Raw genomic sequence first — 21,946 nt, forward strand, 5'->3', positions numbered from 1 at the left:
TTATAATGCCATCTACCTGTGGCTCCCACACTATAATGGCCACTACCTGTGGCTCCCACACTATAATGGCCACTACCTGTGGCTCCTACACTATCATGGAAACTACCTGTGGCTCCCACACTATCATGGCCACTACCTGTGGCTCCCACACTATAATACCCTCTACCCGTGGCTCCCAACCTATCATGGCCACTACCGGTGGCTCCCACACTATAATGGCCCCTACCTGTGGCTCCCACACTATAGTAGCCACTACCTGTGTCTCCCACACTATAATAGCCACTACCTGTGGCTCCCACACTATAATAGCCACTACCTGTGGCCCTCACACTATAATGACCACTACCTGTGGCTCCCACACTATAATAGCCACTACCAGTGGCTCCCACACTATAATAGCCACTACCTGTGGCCCTCACACTATCATGGCCACTACCTATGGCTTACGCACTATAATGACCACTACCTGTTGCTCCCACACTATTATGCCCTCTACCCATGGCTCCCACACTATAATGCCACTACCTGTGGCTCCCACACTATAATGGCCACTACCTGTGGCTCCCACACTATAATGCCATCTACCTGTGGCTCCCACACTATAATGGCCACTACCTGTGGCTCCCACACTATCATGGCCACTACCTGTGGCTCCCATACTATAATGGCCACTACCTGAAGCTCCCACACTATAATGTCTCCTACCTGTGGCTCCAACACTATAATGGCCACTACCTGTGGCTCCCACACTATCATGGCTACTACCTGTGGCCCTCACACTATCATGGCCACTACCTATGGCTCCCACACTATAATGTACACTACCTGTGGCTCCCACACTATAATGTCCACTACCTGAAGCTCCCACACTATAATGTCCCCTACTTGTGGCTCCCACACTATAATGTCCCCTACCTGTGGCTCCTACACTATAATGGCCACTACCTGTGGCTCCCACACTATAATGTCCCCCACCTGAAGCTCCCACACTATAATGGCACTACCTGTGGCTCCCACACTATAATGTCCCCTACCTGTGGCTCCCACACTATAATGGCCACTACCTGTGGCTCCCACACTATCATGGCCACTACCTGTGGCTCCCACACTATAATGGCCTCTACCTGTGGCTCCCACACTATAATGGCCACTACCTGTGGCTCCCACACTATAATGGCCCCTACCTGCAACTCCCACACTATAATGGCCACTACCTGAATCTCCCACACTATAATGTCTCCTACCTTTGGCTCCCACACTATAATGGCCACTACCTGTGGCTCCCACACTATCATGCCCTCTACCTGTGGCTCCCACACTATAATGTCCCCTACCTGTGGCTCCTACACTATAGTGGCCACTACCTGTGGCTCTCACACTATAATGTCCCATACCTGTGGCTCCCACACTATAATGCTGCGTTTTTTGATTTATAAAGATGAAGCTTATTACGTACTGTAAATGTATTTTCCCTGTAAAAATAAGAAACTGAACTGAAGAATATAACAAATCTGCATGCGGTAATTTGTAAAGTGCTACCGAATATTTTGGTGCCATATAAGTAAATTGGATTCTTGCAATTTTTTAAATTGTACCCAACTGCACAGTCTGAATGCACCCTAAGGGTAAAAAATGGTGGACTGAACTGTGATGGTATACTCAACTCATTGTCCACATTGTATACTCACTCACGGTATATACCCTAGTGGTGGTTATGAGTTACTGCAGGGTTAGGTCAGGCAAAACAGAAGGACATTTCAATTGCACAGGACAGAGTCCCAGTGTCTGGATATTACCGTACATACTTGTTATGGCGCCCCCTGCTGTGGCAGACACAGAGGTCCAGCCTTTATGAACCCTGACATGGGAAATTTCTTGAGAGGTGGGAAAATCCCTGAGAAGGAATAATATTTGTCACAGCCAGGCAGGAAACATGAGTCAGTGTCTGGGAATAGTGGAGGTGAGCTGGATTATAGAATATTCTGGATTTCTGGAGGGGTGCAGAGGAGTACGAAGGTGGTGCATGCAGGGTAATGCTGGGAACGAACGCCAGAGTATGAGGATTTCTAGATTTCGTGAATTTTTACATAGAGCTGAGATCTGAGATAGATATGTGGGTATATTAGAACACATGACTATACATGGTGATAGCACAAGGGGCGGGGCTGTGACAACCCGTCTTTTATTTACATGAAAAAAATAGAAAACCAATAGAATTTCTTTACAGCTGTTATATATGTTGTTGGGGAAGCTCTTCGACAACCAATAAGGCTGCCACTGCCGCATCAGCAGGGATTGCCGTCAAATCCTCCTAGATGGTAAAATTGATCTAGTGCTGAAGTGATACATTTGCAGGACATATGATGGCTGCCATATAAGTTGTCACCCAGATTTTCCAGAAAGTGTTGCATTGCGCAGTCAAAGTCTTGGAGAGTTGCGTTCACTGGCTGGAAGCATAGGGCACTAGCGCCCCCTGGTGGTGGGCTGTAATCCGGCCTCAGTGGGGGCAGCCGGTCAGCCTTAGATGATCAATAAAATTATAGATATCCTCACACAGGTCGCTGGTGGCGCACTCCCTCTTAGTGGGGACAGTTTCAAGCCACGTACCGCCATTGATAACGTAAGACATCCTGAAGAAGAGCAAAACACAGTCAGGTGCAAGAAGCAAAATATCTAAGTGGGAGTGGCCTTTTTGCGGGGCGTGGCCTGATAAAAGTTCGCTGCTTTTTGAGGGGCGTGCTTCTTCCGGTGCTGGGGGGTCAAACTTCTAGGCCTCAGGCAGAGATGACCGTGGCCACAAGAAAAATGGCCGCTTACACAGTAAGTAAGCGGCCTTTCTTAAGGCTATTCCTACGTGTTAGTCACAAAAGATTGCTTTTTAATGATGGATCCCTTTAAATCTACTCTGGATCGGAGCTAATTTGAAGTGTGCCCCAAATTTTGGAAAGTTTTTGGAAAAATCTCCAGAAATGTAGTAAATCAGGCTGCCGCAAAATGATAAGAGGCATGTGCTAATCTTTAGAATTGTGAATGCAGCTCTGGAGGTGACTAGAGTGTTTGTGTATTCATGATATGGATTTGTGTGTAGAATACGACCACTGACCGTAGACCCGCTCACTATACTCACTCATTCTTCATTTCCCAGACATCCTCGCTGCGCCCCCACATGATGTAGGTTCGGCCCACGTTCACCTTCACCGAGTCTCGGCAGCTTTTGTGGATGTAAAACCTTCGTTTGTCGCCATCTTTTATCTCATCAGTTCCTGTAATGAGGGAAAGGTCAGATCACCTGGTAGGTCACTTATCAGAGCAGAAGTTTGTGCTTCAGAGCTGTTCTTACTAATTAGAAACAGGAATAGGGTTGAGAAGATCGGGATCGGAAAAGATTGGATGCCGATCGGCGATCGAGCAAATTTTACGATCGCGATCAGGATCGGCTGGAAAATGATCGGAAATCGGATTTAAAAATCTCAAGATCGGCTCAACCCGACTGTATATACAATATACTATTGGGGTTGAGTGATTGGGAAAGATCGCATCCCGATCGGCGATTGAGCAAATTTCACAATCGTGATCGGCTGGAAAATGATCGGAAATCGGATTTTAAAATCGATCTTGAAATCTCAAGATCGGCTCAACCCTAAACAGGACAGAGGTTCCAGGGCCCCAATGCTAAATCTATAAGAGGACCCTGCCTGGTGCCACTAGCGGTATATTTTATGTGGCAGAGCACCCTCTGAAGGTCCATGACCCAATAGCAACTTCTACCACTGCACCCACAGGTACACCCCTGGTTATGGCCATTGTGATGGCAGAATCAGGCATTAACACAGTCTTGTATCTTACTCTAATAGACAAGGATAGAAGAAGATAAAACGCCCACGTGACAGCCCACATGGACCCTGAACTAGAAACACAAATTTAGGGTTTCCACTTATTATTTCATTCACCCACCTAGTTTGACGACGCGTGTGACTACCATGGTGAAGATGTCATAGGCCCCGGTCTTTTCAATATTTTCCAGTTTGCATTCGTAGACTGTAAGGAAGAGAGAGAATATGTAAGTCATAGCCAGGAGATCGGGATCTATATATAGAACTTTCCAGACCGGGGTCATACATGTTACCTGCAAATTGCAATACCCTCAATATTTGACTATGAAGGACAGTCGCATGACCATAGCAAGAATTACACCACGTAGGAGGCAAAATGTCTCCATGGAGCCCTCATCTTAAAGGAAAATAATACATGCTGATATTCAACTCTGCGACCTGTGAGCATTCCCCGACCTCTTTTGTCCTCTTCTGTGATATCATGGGCTGGAGGACCAATGAGCCCTGTGATTGGCCATCAGCATTCATATGGGGTGCCCCAACATCAAGGGCCGTGATGTTGGCACTCTTCATGTGACCGTTTAGGCCCAATCACAGGGCTCAGTGGTCCCCTGTGGTCCATGACATCACAGAAGAGGACATAAAAGGCCTCAAGTCGATGGGGAACACGCACTAGACACCACAAGGGAGCCATGAGAGTTGAGGGAAGGTGAGTATCTGAGTTTATTATTTTACCTCCCCTGGACTTCTGCTTATTATACTCCCGGATCTGAAGAGATCGAGGAGTATAATAGTGGTTTGTGGGTGGTGAACCTCAAAAATCTCAAATTTGTCCAAACCCAAGATTGTTGGAAAATTTGTAACAAACCCGGATTGTTACGAACTGGTACCCTCATCTTGACTTGGAACCAGGAAACATGAAAGAGCCTTCAAGTTGATACCAACTGGGCCACATGGGACATTCCCTATGGTCCACCTGGGACAACCAGCCATGAGAAATAGGAGCTATTTTGATTTTTATGGACACAAAAGCTACACAATCTTCCAAGTATTGTCTTGATTCCATCATATTTATAGCAAAGTCTTGGTAGACTTTCTTCAGCCAGGGCAAAGATCCAGACTGGCTTGTTGGCACCTTCCTGGCACATGCCCCTAGCTTACAAGGCTATGTAGAGAACAATGGATGAAGACACAGAAATGATAACGAGGTCCCAACTGCACAAAAGAAGTTCATGAGGAACCACCATTCCTATTGTCCACCATCTTGATGGAGGTAACTGATGATACAAGCTGGAGTGTCTCCTTACCGTAGTCCACTCCAGGAGCACAAGCTAATTCAATTCGCTTATTTGGGTCCAGTTTTCCCTTGTAGGCATTTTTGAGGGTACATCTTTCTGCAATAGAAATGGGTACATCTCCATTTAACATTATATTCACCTTATGTTTACATACATTAAGCCCACAGCTCCTCCATCCATTAGTAGCTCAAGAGACAATTTCAGTCATATCAGATCATGTTTGACCCCAGTAGGTTGCTTAACCTTGTTTGACACTGAAGCTCTGTTTTTTCTGATTAGCTGCTATGTATAAGCACAAGCCCACCACAAACTTATCAAAAAGTTAATGAAGAGAGCTGAGTTACAGGAAAATCAATGTAATCTCTGGTGTTGAATACCTTGCACCAAACGAATGCTCAACCAACAGCTATCCAAGGAGCGTGGACATAAGAGTCCTTCAAGAATACACATGAATGACTCTTCATGGTCATTGCTGGTTCTTGGCCCACAAGAGTGAACACTAATCTAGAATGGAAATCCGGGGACCTCAAGTGAAATAAATTGTATTCTAAGGTCACCAAGATCTGGCACCTAGAACCTTGCGATGCTAAGGATCTGGCACCAACGAAAGTAAACAATGTCGGAAATAACGGGCACCATCATAGTAGTCCTGTTTCAGAGCCACCATTGTAAAAATATAGGTGTCCCTTGACCACTAACTTTATGCTCAGATGTTTTGGCCCATGAAAATTAGAGTGGGAATAATATCTCGATCTCTAGATATTTTTGGAACATAGACAATGGACAACTAAAGTTTTGTTACTATAGGCATTGGACAACCCATGTTTTAACATGAAAGGACTACTGTTTATGGACCATCAATGCAACTGGACTAGCATTTGAGGACAACAACTGCAAGTATTGTCATTCAATGTAACCTAGGTTCTTATTAATCAAGAACTAATTCTGGTTTTTAGATACCTTCCTTGGGTGAAGTACATTGGTTGACCAGGTTTCAAGGTATGCAAGAACTTATAAAGGTACCGGTTGCACCTAGGCCTTGATGTCTAAAGAGGCCCAAAGTGACACGTAAGGAGATACCACCAGAATTACCATTATAGTTGGAAGGTCCTGTTGTAGATTAGTGGGGTCTTGGTACACCTCAGATACTACTCCATCTCTGTAACGTTAATTCATTTGTCCACCCTATCATATTACCTGAAATACAGTGACATTCGGCATCCTTGCAGATCTTCCTCAGCTCTCCCTCTTCTTCTGTTGGGTGATAAAACTTGGTACATCGATTTTCTGGAGGGTGAAAGAGACATTTTTGGATCACGCTAATATTCACTGACTCTAGGTCAGAAATAAGGGAGGTTCAGTCACATGGTCCTGTCTCAGAGAGTGCACATGGTATACCATAAGTTACCTAAAGCGTAATATTCATAGATGGTGATCGCAGCCGGTTGTAAAATTCCGACCTCAAAATTCTGATGGATCCTAAATTTCAGATGTTGAGTCTCAGTGTTGGATACCTAAAAAGGTGATTCAAATAGAAAAATGTCATAAAGTAAATAAAAAATAATGGACAAAGGATTTGGCATGTAGAGTTTTTCACATTTTTTGGGGTCAAATGGGCCCAAATGGTGCAGCTCAGCTACTACGCAGTCCTACTGATGACTTATCCTTAGGATAGATCATCCAGATCGAAATTCTGGAAAACCAAGTTAAAAGGTGTCCATGGAGAAATGTATCAGAAGATCCAAAGTAGTCAGTATGGATCTTTGTGAAGTTCATGAGAAGATTTAGAGAAGTTCTTGAGATGATATGAAACAGTCATAAGATGATTTGGTACAAAAAATAAGGTGCACTGAGCAGATCGACAATTAAAGTGGATATACCACAACTAGATGTGCAACAAGGTTCCTATGAGCGGCAGTTCTATTTACGTCCCCTTATACAGGGGAGCGGCAAAAATCAAACAATAAACCAATTTGGGTAAAACCCAATAAAATATATAGAAAACTGCGCTGAACCTATATCGATAAAAAAACAGATTTTTTATTGAAGACACTTAGTAAAAACACACACCTGTGTGTGTGTTTTTACTAAGTGTCTTCAATAAAAAATCTGTTTTTTTATCGATATAGGTTCAGCGCAGTTTTCTATATATTTTATTGGGTTTTACCCAAATTGGTTTATTGTTTGATAAGATGATTTGGAGAAGTTATGGAGGGCCACAAACCTAGTAGAAGATTTTGAGAAGTGTAGGCATACATCAGGTCCAACATTGCTAGACCAAATATAGACTATCCTTGAGAAGACATTGGGTGAGATAAAATAAGGTGAAGATGGACAGAAGGTAAATAGTCAAGAAGGAGAGAACATGAATGATCCTCACGGAATTCTGCAAATCTTAAGTGATTTCTTACCTTGTCCAAGTACAAAATCAAGGATCCTCGTTCAGAACGCTCCGTGTCCATCTCATATTTAGAAATGTATTTGTCCACATGATTTGTGAGCTAGAACAAAAGTTTGAGAACAGAATTAGTAGATGTTACACCTCATGTGTTGTTTGTAATCCTAGAATATTCTGCTATGAATCTAGAGGACCTTGTATGGTGTCGTATGTTAAGGTGGCCATTGGCCGGAAGACTTTTTGGTGAGATTATAATGGATTTTTCCATGGTGATACTCTTGTGGAGGATAGACATTCAGATCCTTGGCCCTAAGTGGGAAATTCTCTTTAAGTTGAAGAGAGTAGTGGTTAAGGAGACCTGATGAACTGATGAAGTATGGGCTCCTTTGGACATGGAAGACGAAAGGAAGTTCCTCCATTTCTTCTTACCTTCTAACATGACATTGGGATACCACATACTATGGCATTAGTGGGTTCTGTCAGCTGGGGGCACCATCACTGATTGCTTCATCCTTAGGCCTCGTCTTGGCAAAATTACCATTCAACAGATACTTACCTTAAACTTGGCACTGGCCAACCATGAATGGAGTCCTCCTGATTTTCCTTTGATGGTGGATATTAGGAAAGAGACATTTGGACTTCAATATATCAAAACCTTATGTTCTCAAAGACAAAACATGCACGCCCACGCAAGCCAAGCATGCATGTTGGGATTTGAGATGGAAAGCTGTTGGCCAAAAAGGCCTGGTATGGTCAACATAGGTCCAAGTTATGTTGACATGGCTTTGGAGATCACCCAGTCTATGCTCAATCTTCCTGCAGAAAATAAAACCTTGCCTAGGGATTCACGGATACACTTGAGGGAATGTTATAGGAATGTTTTATAGGTAGTTTCTTAATGCATATGGGAAAAGGTTGTCCAAAGTAGAAGGCTGCTTTGATGACCTCAAAAGTTAGTAGATGGCTATCGCTGAAATGGTTATAGCAACTAGGTGTGTCTTGAAATATCCCGTCAGATTCTTAACATACACAGCCTACGGGGTTAAGGTTCACAAACTATAAAACTTCATGAGCAAAGGATCATAAATTTTTGGACTTGGTAACAAACCCTATTGAGATCATCCGTGTCAGGTGTGAAACCTGTGAGAAGAGACAAATCCACGATGGTCATTGTAGAGTCACTGGGCCCAAGATATCTGCATTAGAAACACAATCATAAGTTTACAAGGATCACAATGTACATGACAACATGTGAGTCCCAAAAAAGTCACAATGTTCTTACTTCATATAGATGTTTACGAACATGGATTTCATGACCCCAATGGGTTTCTTGGCACCTAAAGATACAAGAAAATGGAATAAAACTACCATGTCGTGCCATGGATAATGCTTTTAGGCCTCATAGGCACCTTTGGTCCTCCTCCGATACTAAGGCTTGAGTACAACTAATGCACCTTCTATAGCTGGGTCCTCGTTAACACCATGGACATGTACTGGGCTGGCCTTGGTGGTTTAAGATCATTGCCCCAAGACTTCCCAACTATCGACCGGGTTTTTCACATTTTTTTCTCTAAATTCTATGACCCTAAATACAATCTTATTTTATTAAGTAAGTGTTCACCTTTAGGAAGATCTTCAAGTTTAACCGAGAACTCAAATTTTTTGCATGGGACAGTTCCTTCAGCTAATGGTGTATAGTAGACAGACATCACCTGGAATGATACGGGTCAGACATAAGACAGTGGTGATACAGAGAGACAAGACGTACAATTAGAAAATGGGAGATTTTTAATAAATTTTGTAAAAATTTATGACTGGCCTATCAATATTCTAACATGTTCAGTAACTAAACCCAGAGTTATAGAGAGTACTGATCTTACCGACGAGGCCATCCTGTCAATCATGGAAGCCCATGGTGGGCAAAGTACTGGGTTGGTACAACCCCAGTTCCTGGCATAGACTGTACAATTGGAACAAAGAATATCAAGACTCACAGAGCACCCATGTGAGTGAGGAAACCAATTGAGGAGAAACTGAACAACAGAGCCCCGAGGACCTCGAACTGGAATCCAAGATGGGAACAGTGTACAATGGTGTGCTGGAACTTGATGAGAGTGGGGTTCGATTAGTCGAAGCATCTCCAATAATATTGGCCCACATTTTACCGAGATAGAGAGAGACTTCCTTTGCATTAGTCAAGTGGCTGAAGACCGGTGTCGAGAGTAAGTTACTATATCAGTTTGCAACTCGATCGAATGTCCAAAAAGTTTCAGTAAAGAAGACTTCCAAAACCGACTTAGTTGCTGGTACTGTGTTCATCTCCTGCAAGTTTAATACAACCCAACACTGTATACCTTACATGAGGAGGACATGGCAGGGAATCCACCATATGGCCACTCACCGTTAGGGTGCCCGTTCCTTTTCCTGTTGCCGTGACTTTAAGCTCGCCGCCTTTCATTGCCATCTGTATATGAGATAACAGATAATGAAATGTTCACCTCATCCCCACCAATAATGACTTACTCATTTTCTGGGACTTGATCTACTATCCTTAGAATCAGTCATTAATAATTGGTCAGTGCAGGACTAAGCTGCAGTACCGAGATGAGCCATAACTGTCACACACTCTTCAACACTAGAGCTTCTTCATTCGGCTGATGGGTGGCAAGCCGTACCTCCACCGATCAAATAATAATGACTTTTTCCATTCTTAAACCCCTTTACAGAAATTTTCTACAAAGACGACAATGGTTCAGTATTCATATCCTTTCGGTGGAACTATATACTATAGGTACACTTACTTTCTCGCTGCGCTGGAGCATAATATTCTGTGTATTGATCTTCCAAGTAAGACCTCCACTTCTACCGGGAAGAGAAAGCCTCACGTCCATGTCAACTTCATTTATTTCAGGTGCATGAATCTGGTACTCTGACATGGCCTGGAAAACCATGATGGTGGCCTGGAAAAAAGACAACAATGAAGAACATGGTGGACATTCATATTCAGGTCCTTGAATTTAACATTCATCGAGAGCCAGCCTACCTGTGTGGAGCCATAGCCTCCACCGTAGAATCGCTGCTCGATCAACCATTGGGCCACAGGCCTTGCCGAGGCGTAGTTGCCAAGCTTGAGGAGAGCAAGCAAGCCATAGGAGGTCGCTTCAATCATGTAGAGCTCGGAGGAGTAATCATCCCAGTGGGTACCATCTAAACATGGAAGAAGATATACAGTGCTGTTACCGTTATGAAGACCTGGGGGTCCTCTACCAAGCTAGTTCTTCAGATCCTACCACTCAGAATTTTCTAGTTGTCCTTCGTAGTCACCATATGGTATAGTTAGTGTTGGCGTTTCAACAATTTTAATAGATCCTTAGTCAACAATAGGTCCTCAATAGATGAACTTGATTTGGGGGTGGTCAACCTTTAAGAACCTCATGAGACTTTGGAAGAACCAACAGTCAGAGAGACTAAAGACTTATCTATGATGACAGTGAGACGTCCTTGAGATGACCAGTGGTCTTCTAGTCAGGAGGTCTACATAATATCTGGTCTACAACATTGATGGTCTCTTCAAAGAGGTAATTGTTTTTGGAGAGGTCTCATTGTACATGGGAGACCTTCATTAGGCCAAGAGGGAACCAACCTGGATAGATAACGTTACCAAAGGATCCAATGTTATACTAACCAGTGGAGGTTCTCAACAGTACATCAGCATTGGGGAGTCGGTCCACCAAGGAGAGAGCGTAGGATGTGATGCAGGTGGAGTACCGTTTCTTCAAGGTCTTCATCCGACCTTCCAAGTACGCAGCGCTCTTACTCACACCGGATTCCAGTTCCTGAAAAGTGACTTTATGGTTTATTCCTTCTTGGATCAGATCAGTGCTAATAGTCTAGTCACCTCCAGAGCTGCATTCACAATACTGCTGAATGCCTTTAGAAGTGATTTGGCATACAGAACAAAGAGAAGCCGTACTGAAAAATTTCTTGGAGTGGTTACCTGGAAGTACAAGTAATATCCGACTTACCGGGACTTTGTCCTGGCAGTAGCTCTTTGCCTCCACTAGGGCGATCAAGACGAACGCTGTCAGGCTGGCATCGGTTTCGGTGTTTCCAGTTCCTCCCTACAGAGAAAGGGTATAGATTTCCATGATTATGGGGGCGGCCATCTTGCCTGAGGTTCTCCTCTGCTCTGTTAACAGCATTTAGTGATACGCTTTACAGCATAGTCATAGTCATCACAAAAACTTGGCTTAAAAGTAAGTCCACTCATGGGCTTCAACAGATAACGGAACTCATGGGCTAGTCTTCAACGTACCACCATCTCTCCATGAATCACAGGGGCATCCTCTCTGAATACCCCATTCGCTTCTTGTTTCTCTTTAAGTAGCCAGGTGATGGCGCCACACAGGATGTTTTTATCTATGGGAATGAATTTATAAGCCAAGGAGAAGACCTTCACCACATATGCAGTGAGCCTGTCAGGATAAAAAACAACATGGAGGGAAATGGTTAATTCAATCACACTTAAAAGGGGCCATCCACCCACATCATATTCACAAAAATCTAATGGGCTAATAGGGGGTGCTCCTAGTAACCAGCCCCCCAGAAAAGCCCAGTATATACATTGAGTAAAATATATAATAATTGGGGTTGAGCCGATCTTGAGATTTCAGGATCGATTTTAAAATGCGATTTCTGATCATTTCCAGCCAATCCGATCGCGATCGTGAAATTTGCTCCGATCTTTCCCGATCCCGATCGCTCAACCCTAGTTAATGCTTCTCTTTGGGAAAAGTCACTTTTAGGGTTGAGCCGATCTTGAGATTTCAAAATCTGATTTCCGATCATTTTCCAGCTGATCCCGATCATGAAATTTGCTCGATGGCTGATCGGGATCCGATCTTTTCCGATCCCGATTGCTCAACCCAAATAATAAGTGTTTATGCATTAGACCATCATGGATAACATACCAATATTAACCCACTGGATCATTGGAAAACCACTGTAGACCATTTGGGATATTACACAAATACCAATACTGACTATCTTGGTGTTGCCAATCTAAAATTTAGTTGACCATCTGAGTCATGGCAGACAGACTGAAACATTTCCTACATCCACAGCGACCAGTCTGTCTTGGATTACTGAAGTGCTCAAGTCAAGGTTGATTGGGCCCTATGAGGGTGGCAGGGAAGGAGTCTTGGCAGTCCTCAGCCCTGGTGAATCCCTATCTCTTAGTGCTCTAGTAATCATATTTGGTGGAGAACATAAAATGGTGGACTACATCTAACTCACCAGGTGCTTGCTGGTCGGTTGGTAAAGGCAGAGTAAGAGTTGTCAGGTTTTCGGAAGACCAATTGTTGTATATAGCCTAAAAAAAACCAAAGTATATCGTGAAAGACCATTATTATTCACCATTTACCATCCTACTTACCTGCCTCAGCAGGTTTCTCACTCACCCTGGTTAATGTTCTTCACCGCTTCCTCTCTACGTTCCATTCCAATTTTTTCCCACTGGTTGGTGACATCCAGGTACCGGCAAGCAATCACAGTTGGCGTCATGCTCATCATGATCTGCTCTCCACAACCGGATGGAACCACGATCAAATGCTTTAGTTTGGCACCATCAATGGAATTGTCTAGTGTTTCTCCGAGAAGACCACCTGGAATCATAATAATTGGGTTAGAGAGTCATTGGAACATGGACAACACTGCTCCCGAACTGTCCCAAAAAGGGGTACAATATGGTCTTCAGTGGAAAGAAAGGGTGGATTCAAGAGTCAAGGACAATAACTTGAGAGAGTCATCAAGCCCCTCTCTGATTAGACCACCTGGAATCATAATAATTGGGTTAGAGGGCCATTGGACATGGACAACACTGCTCCTGTGCTGTCCCAAAAAGGTGTACTATAAAGTCTTGAGTAGAGAGAAAGGATGGATTCAGCACTCAAGGACAATAACTTGAGAGGGTCTTCAAGCCCAACTTCTGACCTATGCTACTCATGAAGCCCAACAAGCGTGATATACAGTCCAAAGCCATAACTATCAAAAAGACCTGGTCATAACGTCAAGCGTAGGGGTTTATTGAAAGGACCCTAAACTGGACCTAGAAGGTGCATGTCTCATGAGTGGTGGCTTAGAACTTACACAATGGCTCTGTCTTAGATACCAAGATATCCTTTGTGACCCTCCCTTACTTTACCAATATTGTGATCCCTGAACTTCTCACCTTTGACACTGACATAAGTCTCAGGGTCGGTGTTGGGTACAATATCGTTTGGTGGAAAAGTGTTAAGAATTATTTCCTGGATTCCGTTATCTGCAAAGTTATTGGGAGAAATGAAGATGTTTAGGTCAAGGGTACTAACATATACAACAGAGAAACGGGAAATAACGAGAGACAAACACAAGATCGAAATGAACCACGTAAAGTTGTAGAAATAAAGAACTTGTACTCCGGATATTCCGATATTAAGATCTCACCTGCCCCGGAACGAAGAGGCTCAAGGATGACACTCTGGATAGTTTTAAGGATCTTCATTCCTTCTGGCTGTGAGAAAATTAATTTATATTCATGAAATGAACAACATAAAAGTAATTGTATACATGTACATAGGGGCAGTATTATAGTAGTTATATAGTCTTGTACATAGGTGGTATTATTATAGTAGTTATATTCTTGTACATAGGAGGTAGTATTATAGTAGTTATATTCTTGTACATATGAGGTAGTATTATAGTAGTTATATTCTTGTACATAGGAGTAGTATTATAGTAGTTATATTCTTGTACATAGGAGTAGTATTATAGTAGTTATATTCCTGTACATAGGAGTAGTATTATAGTAGTTATATTCTTGTACATAGGAGCAGTATTATAGTAGTTATATTCTTGTACATAGGAGTAGTATTATAGTAGTTATATTCCTGTACATAGGAGTAGTATTATAGTAGTTATATTCTTGTACATAGGAGCAGTATTATAGTAGTTATATTCTTGTACATAGGAGGTGGTATTATAGTAGTTATATTCTTGTACATAGGAGCAGTATTATAGTAGTTATATTCTTGTACATAGGAGCAGTATTATGGTAGTTATATTCTTGTACATAGGAGTAGTATTATAGTAGTTATATTCTTGTACATAGGAGTAGTATTATAGTAGTTATATTCTTGTACATAGGAGCAGTATTATAGTAGTTATATTCTTGTACATAGGAGTAGTATTATAGTAGTTATATTCTTGTACATAGGAGTAGTATTATAGTAGTTATATTCTTGTACATAGGAGCAGTATTATAGTAGTTATAATCTGTCTTGCGCAAGTAGAGTTGAATTTTTCTATGAAACTTACCACAACTTTTAGATGTTTGACCACGCCATCTGTCAAATACCAATCCTTGACTGATGCTTTTACTTCTATGCGAATGTTACCAATCTCTAGAGGAACAATAACAAATGGGATGACCCAGGATGCCATTTTAGCCAAAGTGACCACTTGGCGGAAGTTGGCTTCAGCTGTGGCTGAGCTGCACATTTTCGCATTGTGCGTCAGCTCTACTCGTACCTAGACAGATATAATTTTATTAGGGGCAATCATTTCTTACATCTGTTGAGTAGATCCAGTAGACATCCATGGTCTTACATCCGGCCTCAGTCAGTCACATCCCACCCACTAGGCCTTACCTCAATTTCTTCTTCCACATAACTGTACAGGACGGCTTGGATCTCCACTTGCTCATTTCGGACCACAGAATATGGAAGCCGAAGATCGATGAAGAAACTCTTCTTGACCAGCATTTCATAGGGTTTAGCAACGCAAATTCCTGCGGGCCAGCAAACAATTGCTCTACTTATATCCACAATGTGGGAGTGAAGGTATTCAACTTTCTGCATACATACAGCCATGCTTCCATGGATCCTTAAATTCTATAATTAACCCAATTTAACATCCCCCTTTGGTTTTTAATAGAGATCGACTACCATAGCATTGAGGAGACATGGGAGCATGGTGGTACCACTGCAATAGAGGTGGACACATCTACTGGGTGGATATCCAATATGGTGGACACCTCTTAGGTGATGATTAGTTACAGGGCTATGTCTGTTAATGGACTTTGCAGATCTCAACACTTCTTAGTAATCTCTACTATCCAGTATCTAATGGTATGGACACCTACTGGATATTGCATGGTATGAGGACACCTCCTATGTAAAAGTGCCCCTGTTTTTATCAAATATACTGAGACTAATGGACCTCTCTGCTGGATTTTGTAATGTTGTGTGTGTAATTTAATGTAATGTTGTGTGTGTCTACTCTCTCTAGGGGTTGTCCATTTTTTCATTAGACAGAACATCTCATGATAAGCTGAACCTTTCAATGATAAGAGATTGTCCTCATTGGGTTCAATAAACCATCCAACTTCTCGCCATATAACTTATGTGGCACCTCAATACTGATATATAGTCACATCAGCATCTCTATTAGATGATATATAAAGATGGGGTGCTCCTACTGACAAAATTCTAGTGATTTAGGCACCCCCCAATTTCAGGACCAGAGACAGAACAGGTTCTTCTTTGTATAGACTTGGTCCATGTTGCAGATCAAGGTGTTGTTATGTTCTTCAAGATACTAGGGCCACCATTGGTCAATGGCGGAGGCTTCTACAAATGAATTTGGTGCTCACCGTTGCCAAGGGATAACCGGCAAAATACTCCGGCGCTAGAAACTCCACTGTTTATAGGAAATTACCTGATTTTGGAGACAGACTGATGGCCAAGAATTCCCAGGTAGTGATTGATTCTGGCAAATTGGCGTTAATAACCTTTGAGGAAAGCCTGGGTGAGATAAAACCAAAAAACTGGTGAGCCCAGGAAGAACGATTGGACTGTATCATAACAACTTTATTTGGCCATGAGATATTTGATGGCAACACGAGCAAATTTTACTTGGATCTTCCGACAATCTAATACCTATAAGTGACTATAAACCACTCTAAAGGGCCATTGACATAATGGATTAAAAAGGCTCCAAGTACATAGGAACTAAAGCGTATGGACCCCAGCCACAAAATATACAGTATCAGTTAGGGTTATGGAGGTCCTAGAGTGACAGAGCAGTACAGACAGACACTACTAGCAGGGTACTTACCCATTGGAGTCTGCTCTCGTGGGGAGGACCTCCACCTTCCACAGCCAACTCTCGTAGAAAATACTACGTACGTTAATATTTTCCATCATTTCATAGGAATCGTCATCAGCGCTTGTACCCGACTGTATGGACTCCTTAACAACAGAGGCATGATGCACTAAAAAGGATCAAAGGTGGAAAGGAGAGACATCTCAGATCAATGAGGACATCAAGAAGTCTTCTCTTCATTCCTGTCCCATTGAGGAAAAGAATAGAGAACCTGACTTCCTGTCCACACATGGGACACGGTCATCTGGAAAGGCTTATTACTGGCCACTTGACCATGCTGAGGACTACAAGTAAGCAAACTGGTTCATAACAAATGCAGAATCCCAGTGGACACTGCTAAAATGTTTTATTTCGTATACACCTACTTTGCAAGGGACCTGGGTTTGGCCTGGCCAACCATTGGCTAGAGTAAGGAGACAAGAGGGAGAATCCGTTCTGTGGAGTCTTCCACCCCAATATGGGAAGCTGCATTGGTTCAGGTTGCTTCAGTAAGGTTTCAGTATTTTGATCATCTGCACTTCTGAGATGTTCTTGCACTTTTCATCAGCGCCAACACCAAGCTAAGAGTGGAGATGACTCCTCTCAACTGGAAGCACCCCATGAGGACTGCCACAACCATCGGGCCCCCACAACCTTGCCCTAACTTGGGAGGTGGGCTGGAGGAGTCAGTTGAGTGTCCTTGGCCTACTGTTGCCAAAAATTTTTTTTGTGGAAGTGCTACTTTACCTACTTCACTTAGTTCCCAACAAGGAATTCTTGTAATGGGGGACCATGTTATGCTATTTACCTGGTGTTGAAGAAGAAATTAATTGGGTACAGTATTCGAAGTGGAAGACAAACCAAGGCAACAATACTTGGTTGGTGCTGTCTCTCAGTGTCCCCATCTTTGCCTCCTCTTTACTGGTTTAGGACATTTCAGCTATCTGGGCTTCAGTCCTGTTTCTTCTGTCTATCTAAAGAGGACCTGTCAATACCTCCAACTCTTTCCATCCTTCAATCGGGGCCATTCCAATAATTCTGGCCCAGTTGGAATTTTTTCTGACCATCCTTGAACAATCAAAGTTTTAACACCCCCTATGCAAAGTAGTCAGGTGGGCAGCTCCAGTCCAGGACCACCCACCTGACTTTAGATACAATTAGCATGTCTGAAACTAACGGCTCAGGAAGGGTGTGGGCTAGAGAAAAAAGTCCAAAGTGCCGGAATCAGTGGATCAGTGTATTTTATAGAAGTTGGTGGAGGTGGTGAAAGGTCCTCTTTAAAGGACTGTGGTGTGCCATACTGTACTAAGGCGTTGTCTTGCTGTTTGACTAGTCCTTTACCAACTTGACTAGTACTGTTTCCTAGCTGTCCGCCGACTGCCCTAACCTCCTGCCTGCCTACCGTAGACCATGGAGTGCAAGCTATTGTACTAAAGTGTTCATCCAGAAGAAGGCAAAACAGTCCTACAAAGAGGTGTAACTTCGAATATCAGAATAAATTCCCAGGAAAGAGTAGATGTGTCTCAAGAGGGGCAGAGGCCTCAGAGTAGAATAGTGTCCAAATTTGATAATCGGGGACCCCTTAGATATAATGCTGTAAGTGTAAGTAAAATAGTAGTGATAAGGTCAGAGTTGTGTTTTTGACTAATTGACCAATAATCCCGGGTAACTGTCATCGTCCTAATTAATTAGGCGGAGTGCCAACAGTAAGGACATGACACCAGACACACTATGCTGGTATTAGTCCCTCTCTCAACCAAGAAGGAAATACTGACGCACTTTTATTAAAACACCGTGGGGATAACTAGTAGCAGAGAAAGGAAGAGAGATAACAACAATGTAAGTTTTCATATTCATTCCTGATTGGTATGATACATCTCAGTCAAACAGAAAAAGTTTAAGCAGTTCCATAGATAGCCGGCTACTCCCGGTCCTGCATGGTAACCTTGGGGAGATGTCTTCTGGCAGCAAGCCAAGCATTTGTTTTTCTTGCACCCATCCTGGATGCAGGCGCCATCTTATCATATAACGTTATACCAGTTTCAAGCATAAGCAACTCTATCTAGCATTCAGCTTTTTACGGATAACCATGTTTTTCATATATTACATGATTATAACCTTCATAGTAGTGCCCTATAGTCCCCAAATAATAGTTCCTGAACAATAGAACTACCATTACAGAGATGGAAACACAAGAAGACCTGTAAAAGTAGACTCCTTCAGATGCTGAATGGGGTCATAGACATCTTCACGTGGTGTAGGCCTAGGGCTAGTTGCTCCTTGTTATATTATAATCCTACAATGATTATGTGTTACAACTACATCCAGATTTGGTCAAAAACTTAAACAGTGACTACTAAGAGTATGAAAGAACTTCTATACACTGGTGCCAAAAACTGCACCCTCCTCTATATGTGACCTAACTAGATGTTCTCATCATGTGTATTGAAACATATGTAGCCGAATAAATCCTGTATACGACACTATGGCGTTTATCAGCATCAAGCTAGTCATACTCACTATAATTCATGGTTGGACGTCTTCCTGGTTTCCTTCTTATAGCTGTTTCGGGCTCAAAGACGAACTTGCAGCAAGCCAAGAAGACCGTGGCACATTCCCCGTCCTCTAAGACAAACTCGGACCGCTTCTGGCAGGAGTAGCCCATGGGGTTTTCCCTCATTCCGTCTTCACAACATCTCCGCAGGCGCAGATCTATATACTCTTGTGCTAGGGACCCAAAAGAGGGGATATTTAGATTTTATTTGCATTTTATACAATGGCCTGTCCTCAGGGGTGTATCTATTGTAGTGCGGGGGTAAGAGCGACGGACATTGGAGACATCCAGCTGCAGTTTATAAGTTTTTACTGAAAAGACTTTTAAAGAACAAAAGTATGCTTTTATAGGCAGCAAGTGTAACAGTTCAGAAGAACCCCATCTTTGGCGGCACTCCTATGAGCAGGGAGTCTCCCTCTCCTTCCACATAGTTTCCCAGTGTTCTAACCTCCCCCTCGGACAGGGGCAAGGTGATGTTCTTTGCGTCTTACTGTGGGCTCTGTGCTGAATCCATCCCAACTAATCACAGTTATGTCTATCTGTTCGGTGAAGTTTGCAGGCACCCCAATTGTAGTACCATGGCCATGATGGCCCGCTCTCTGAGCCATGCCTGATTCTTGGGAAGTTCTGCAGATCTGACCCTTTCACTTCAGAAATTTCTGAAACTAGAAGACCAGTTCCCCTATCGGCCAAGGGGAGATTCTGTTGTGTTCCAATACCATAAGCATTGATGTAACTATACAATGTGTAGGTGTAACAGGAACCTCCAGTTTTCTTTCTGCCACATAGAAAGACACCAATTTGTATGGGTGGAGAGGACCTGAACATGGAAGTGGTCAACACAGATGTTGCGATGTACCCAAATTGGGTAAGGGTTCTAGGAGCTTGTATTCCGAATAGTCAGGAGCGTGGAGGTGTCAAGAAGCAGCTGAAATCCTCTATATGTAAGAGGGTGAAACAGCCCCTGTGTAGTGAATGTGCAATGTGTAATTGAGTTGATGTTTTCATAACCTGACATTTTGTTGTTTGACCACAAGAGGTCGCTGTTGCGAGATAACAAGTAAAAGGAAAAAGGCTGCATGCCCCTGGAAGATTGATGTGGAAACCCTGATCGTTGTAGGAAGGTTCTAGGAGCCATTTTGAGTCAGAGTGTGCTGGACTCTAGAGGAGAAGAGAGAGCTGTGGAGACATCACTGTGCAGAGAGGGTCCTTGGAGGGAGAAGCCACAGCAAGAATAGCTGAGGATTTGAGACTTTCAGAGTCTGTCCAGACACCATCCTAAGGAGAAGATTACTGTCAGAGACTTGGCTGAGAAGTGAGACTGCCAGTGAGACCGCATGCTGTCCGAGGAGCTCCTCTTCACCCGGATGCTAACAGAGACTAAAAGGTGCCCAACAGAAGTAAGCGTGCACGCACCACACTGCAAGTTTGGCGCCATATTGCTGGGACTGAGTAAAAAGCCTGTAGTTAGTTAGTTAGGTATAATCATCACCCCAGGCTACAATACTGGTGAACTATCTACCTGTCTGGTAAAAGGACTAAGTCACAGAGGATTTCTACAGAGTTATATCTCCCAGAGAGGGACTTGTAAGGAAGTCTGGGAGCAACATTTAGTTTAACTTTACACTGTTTGGCTTGCAAGCTAACTAACCATTATACTTGCTTAGTTGTACTTGGTTTGGGGGGAATTTAGTAGTATTGTGATAAGATTGTAAACACTGGTGTTACACCGCCGGATGCCTGTGTCACACACACTGAATTGTTCCTGTGTAATAGGGTAATAACAGGTAACAGGCAGCTGCATAGGCGCAGCCTGCAGGTAGGTAAAAGCTTGGAGTATATTGAAGGCCACACTAGTGGGCACCGTGCTGTATAACACCAGGGTCCCAGCCTCTAGGCTGTGTAAATGTAATACCTGGGAGTGTTCTTTTGGACAAAAGAGGTTATCTAAACTAAGTAAAGTCCTATCTTGGTTAAATTGAATTGGACTCACTTCCTTTGTTCGTGACTTCGCTGTATCCTGGGGAGCCCACCTCGGTACACGGCTTACAACTTGGCGTAGTCGGCAGGATACAGCGACCCTCATGGACGGGAATGTGGTGGGAGAGAATCCCCTGGCACCAGCTGTGGTGGTCCAGGGTGCCCCTGCACAGCAAGCCCCAGCGCTGGTAATGCCGGCCCAAGTGGGGTACTTAACGGCCGGGGCACTAATGCAGCATCTGCCAAAGTTTGATGGTAATAATATGACGTTGCAGGACTGGACTGAAAGGGTACGAAGTATAGTTAGACTGAGCAACCTGATACCGGAACTGCGTGCAGAGATAGCATTAGGGGCCCTAGAAGGTGACGCTAGACGGACAGTGATGGTACGGCCCGAATCAGAAAGAGACACTTTAGAAAAAATATTTGCTCTGCTAGAGGGAGCTCAGGGAGGGCGTGCCAAGGTAGCGCAGTTGCGGAGCAACTTCTTCAATCGGTCACAGAGGGAGGGTGAGACTTTAACGCAATACTCTAACGCCTTACAAGAGATGCTGAATGAAGTGCAGCGACGGGACTCAGAGGCTATGGGAGCCTTCAAAGAAGTGGACCGGCTACTACGAGATCAATTCATCCTAGGGTTATCCAATAAGTTGTTACAGGATAAACTGCAAGAGATGATCCGGGCAGATGCCAACCTGACATT

The 21,946-nt window shown here is 43.3% G+C and overlaps 1 protein-coding gene across 1 annotated transcript in view; it reads right to left on the reverse strand.

The window, feature by feature from the left end:
- Positions 1-2,223: 2,223 nt before the first annotated feature.
- The window catches only part of LOC142202392 (complement C3-like), a 52,757-nt gene continuing 33,034 nt past the window's right edge, over positions 2,224-21,946 (reverse strand). The window contains exons 17-41 of the mRNA XM_075272486.1: positions 19,230-19,436; positions 16,683-16,839; positions 16,284-16,369; positions 15,215-15,354; positions 14,883-15,095; positions 14,013-14,079; positions 13,759-13,848; positions 12,989-13,192; positions 12,825-12,900; positions 11,845-12,004; positions 11,555-11,650; positions 11,215-11,365; positions 10,573-10,736; positions 10,331-10,489; positions 9,931-9,993; positions 9,151-9,241; positions 8,812-8,866; positions 8,638-8,725; positions 7,543-7,632; positions 6,540-6,645; positions 6,329-6,418; positions 5,141-5,227; positions 3,955-4,038; positions 3,128-3,263; positions 2,224-2,630 (exon numbers count right to left, since the gene is read on the reverse strand). Of these exons, the coding sequence (XP_075128587.1) occupies positions 2,498-2,630; positions 3,128-3,263; positions 3,955-4,038; positions 5,141-5,227; positions 6,329-6,418; positions 6,540-6,645; positions 7,543-7,632; positions 8,638-8,725; positions 8,812-8,866; positions 9,151-9,241; positions 9,931-9,993; positions 10,331-10,489; positions 10,573-10,736; positions 11,215-11,365; positions 11,555-11,650; positions 11,845-12,004; positions 12,825-12,900; positions 12,989-13,192; positions 13,759-13,848; positions 14,013-14,079; positions 14,883-15,095; positions 15,215-15,354; positions 16,284-16,369; positions 16,683-16,839; positions 19,230-19,436 (2,993 nt within the window). The 3' untranslated portion in view covers positions 2,224-2,497. The remainder of the gene's footprint in view (positions 2,631-3,127; positions 3,264-3,954; positions 4,039-5,140; positions 5,228-6,328; positions 6,419-6,539; positions 6,646-7,542; positions 7,633-8,637; positions 8,726-8,811; positions 8,867-9,150; positions 9,242-9,930; positions 9,994-10,330; positions 10,490-10,572; positions 10,737-11,214; positions 11,366-11,554; positions 11,651-11,844; positions 12,005-12,824; positions 12,901-12,988; positions 13,193-13,758; positions 13,849-14,012; positions 14,080-14,882; positions 15,096-15,214; positions 15,355-16,283; positions 16,370-16,682; positions 16,840-19,229; positions 19,437-21,946) is intronic.

This window comes from Leptodactylus fuscus, chromosome 5 (genome assembly GCF_031893055.1).
Source record: "Leptodactylus fuscus isolate aLepFus1 chromosome 5, aLepFus1.hap2, whole genome shotgun sequence".
NCBI lineage: Eukaryota > Metazoa > Chordata > Amphibia > Anura > Leptodactylidae > Leptodactylus > Leptodactylus fuscus.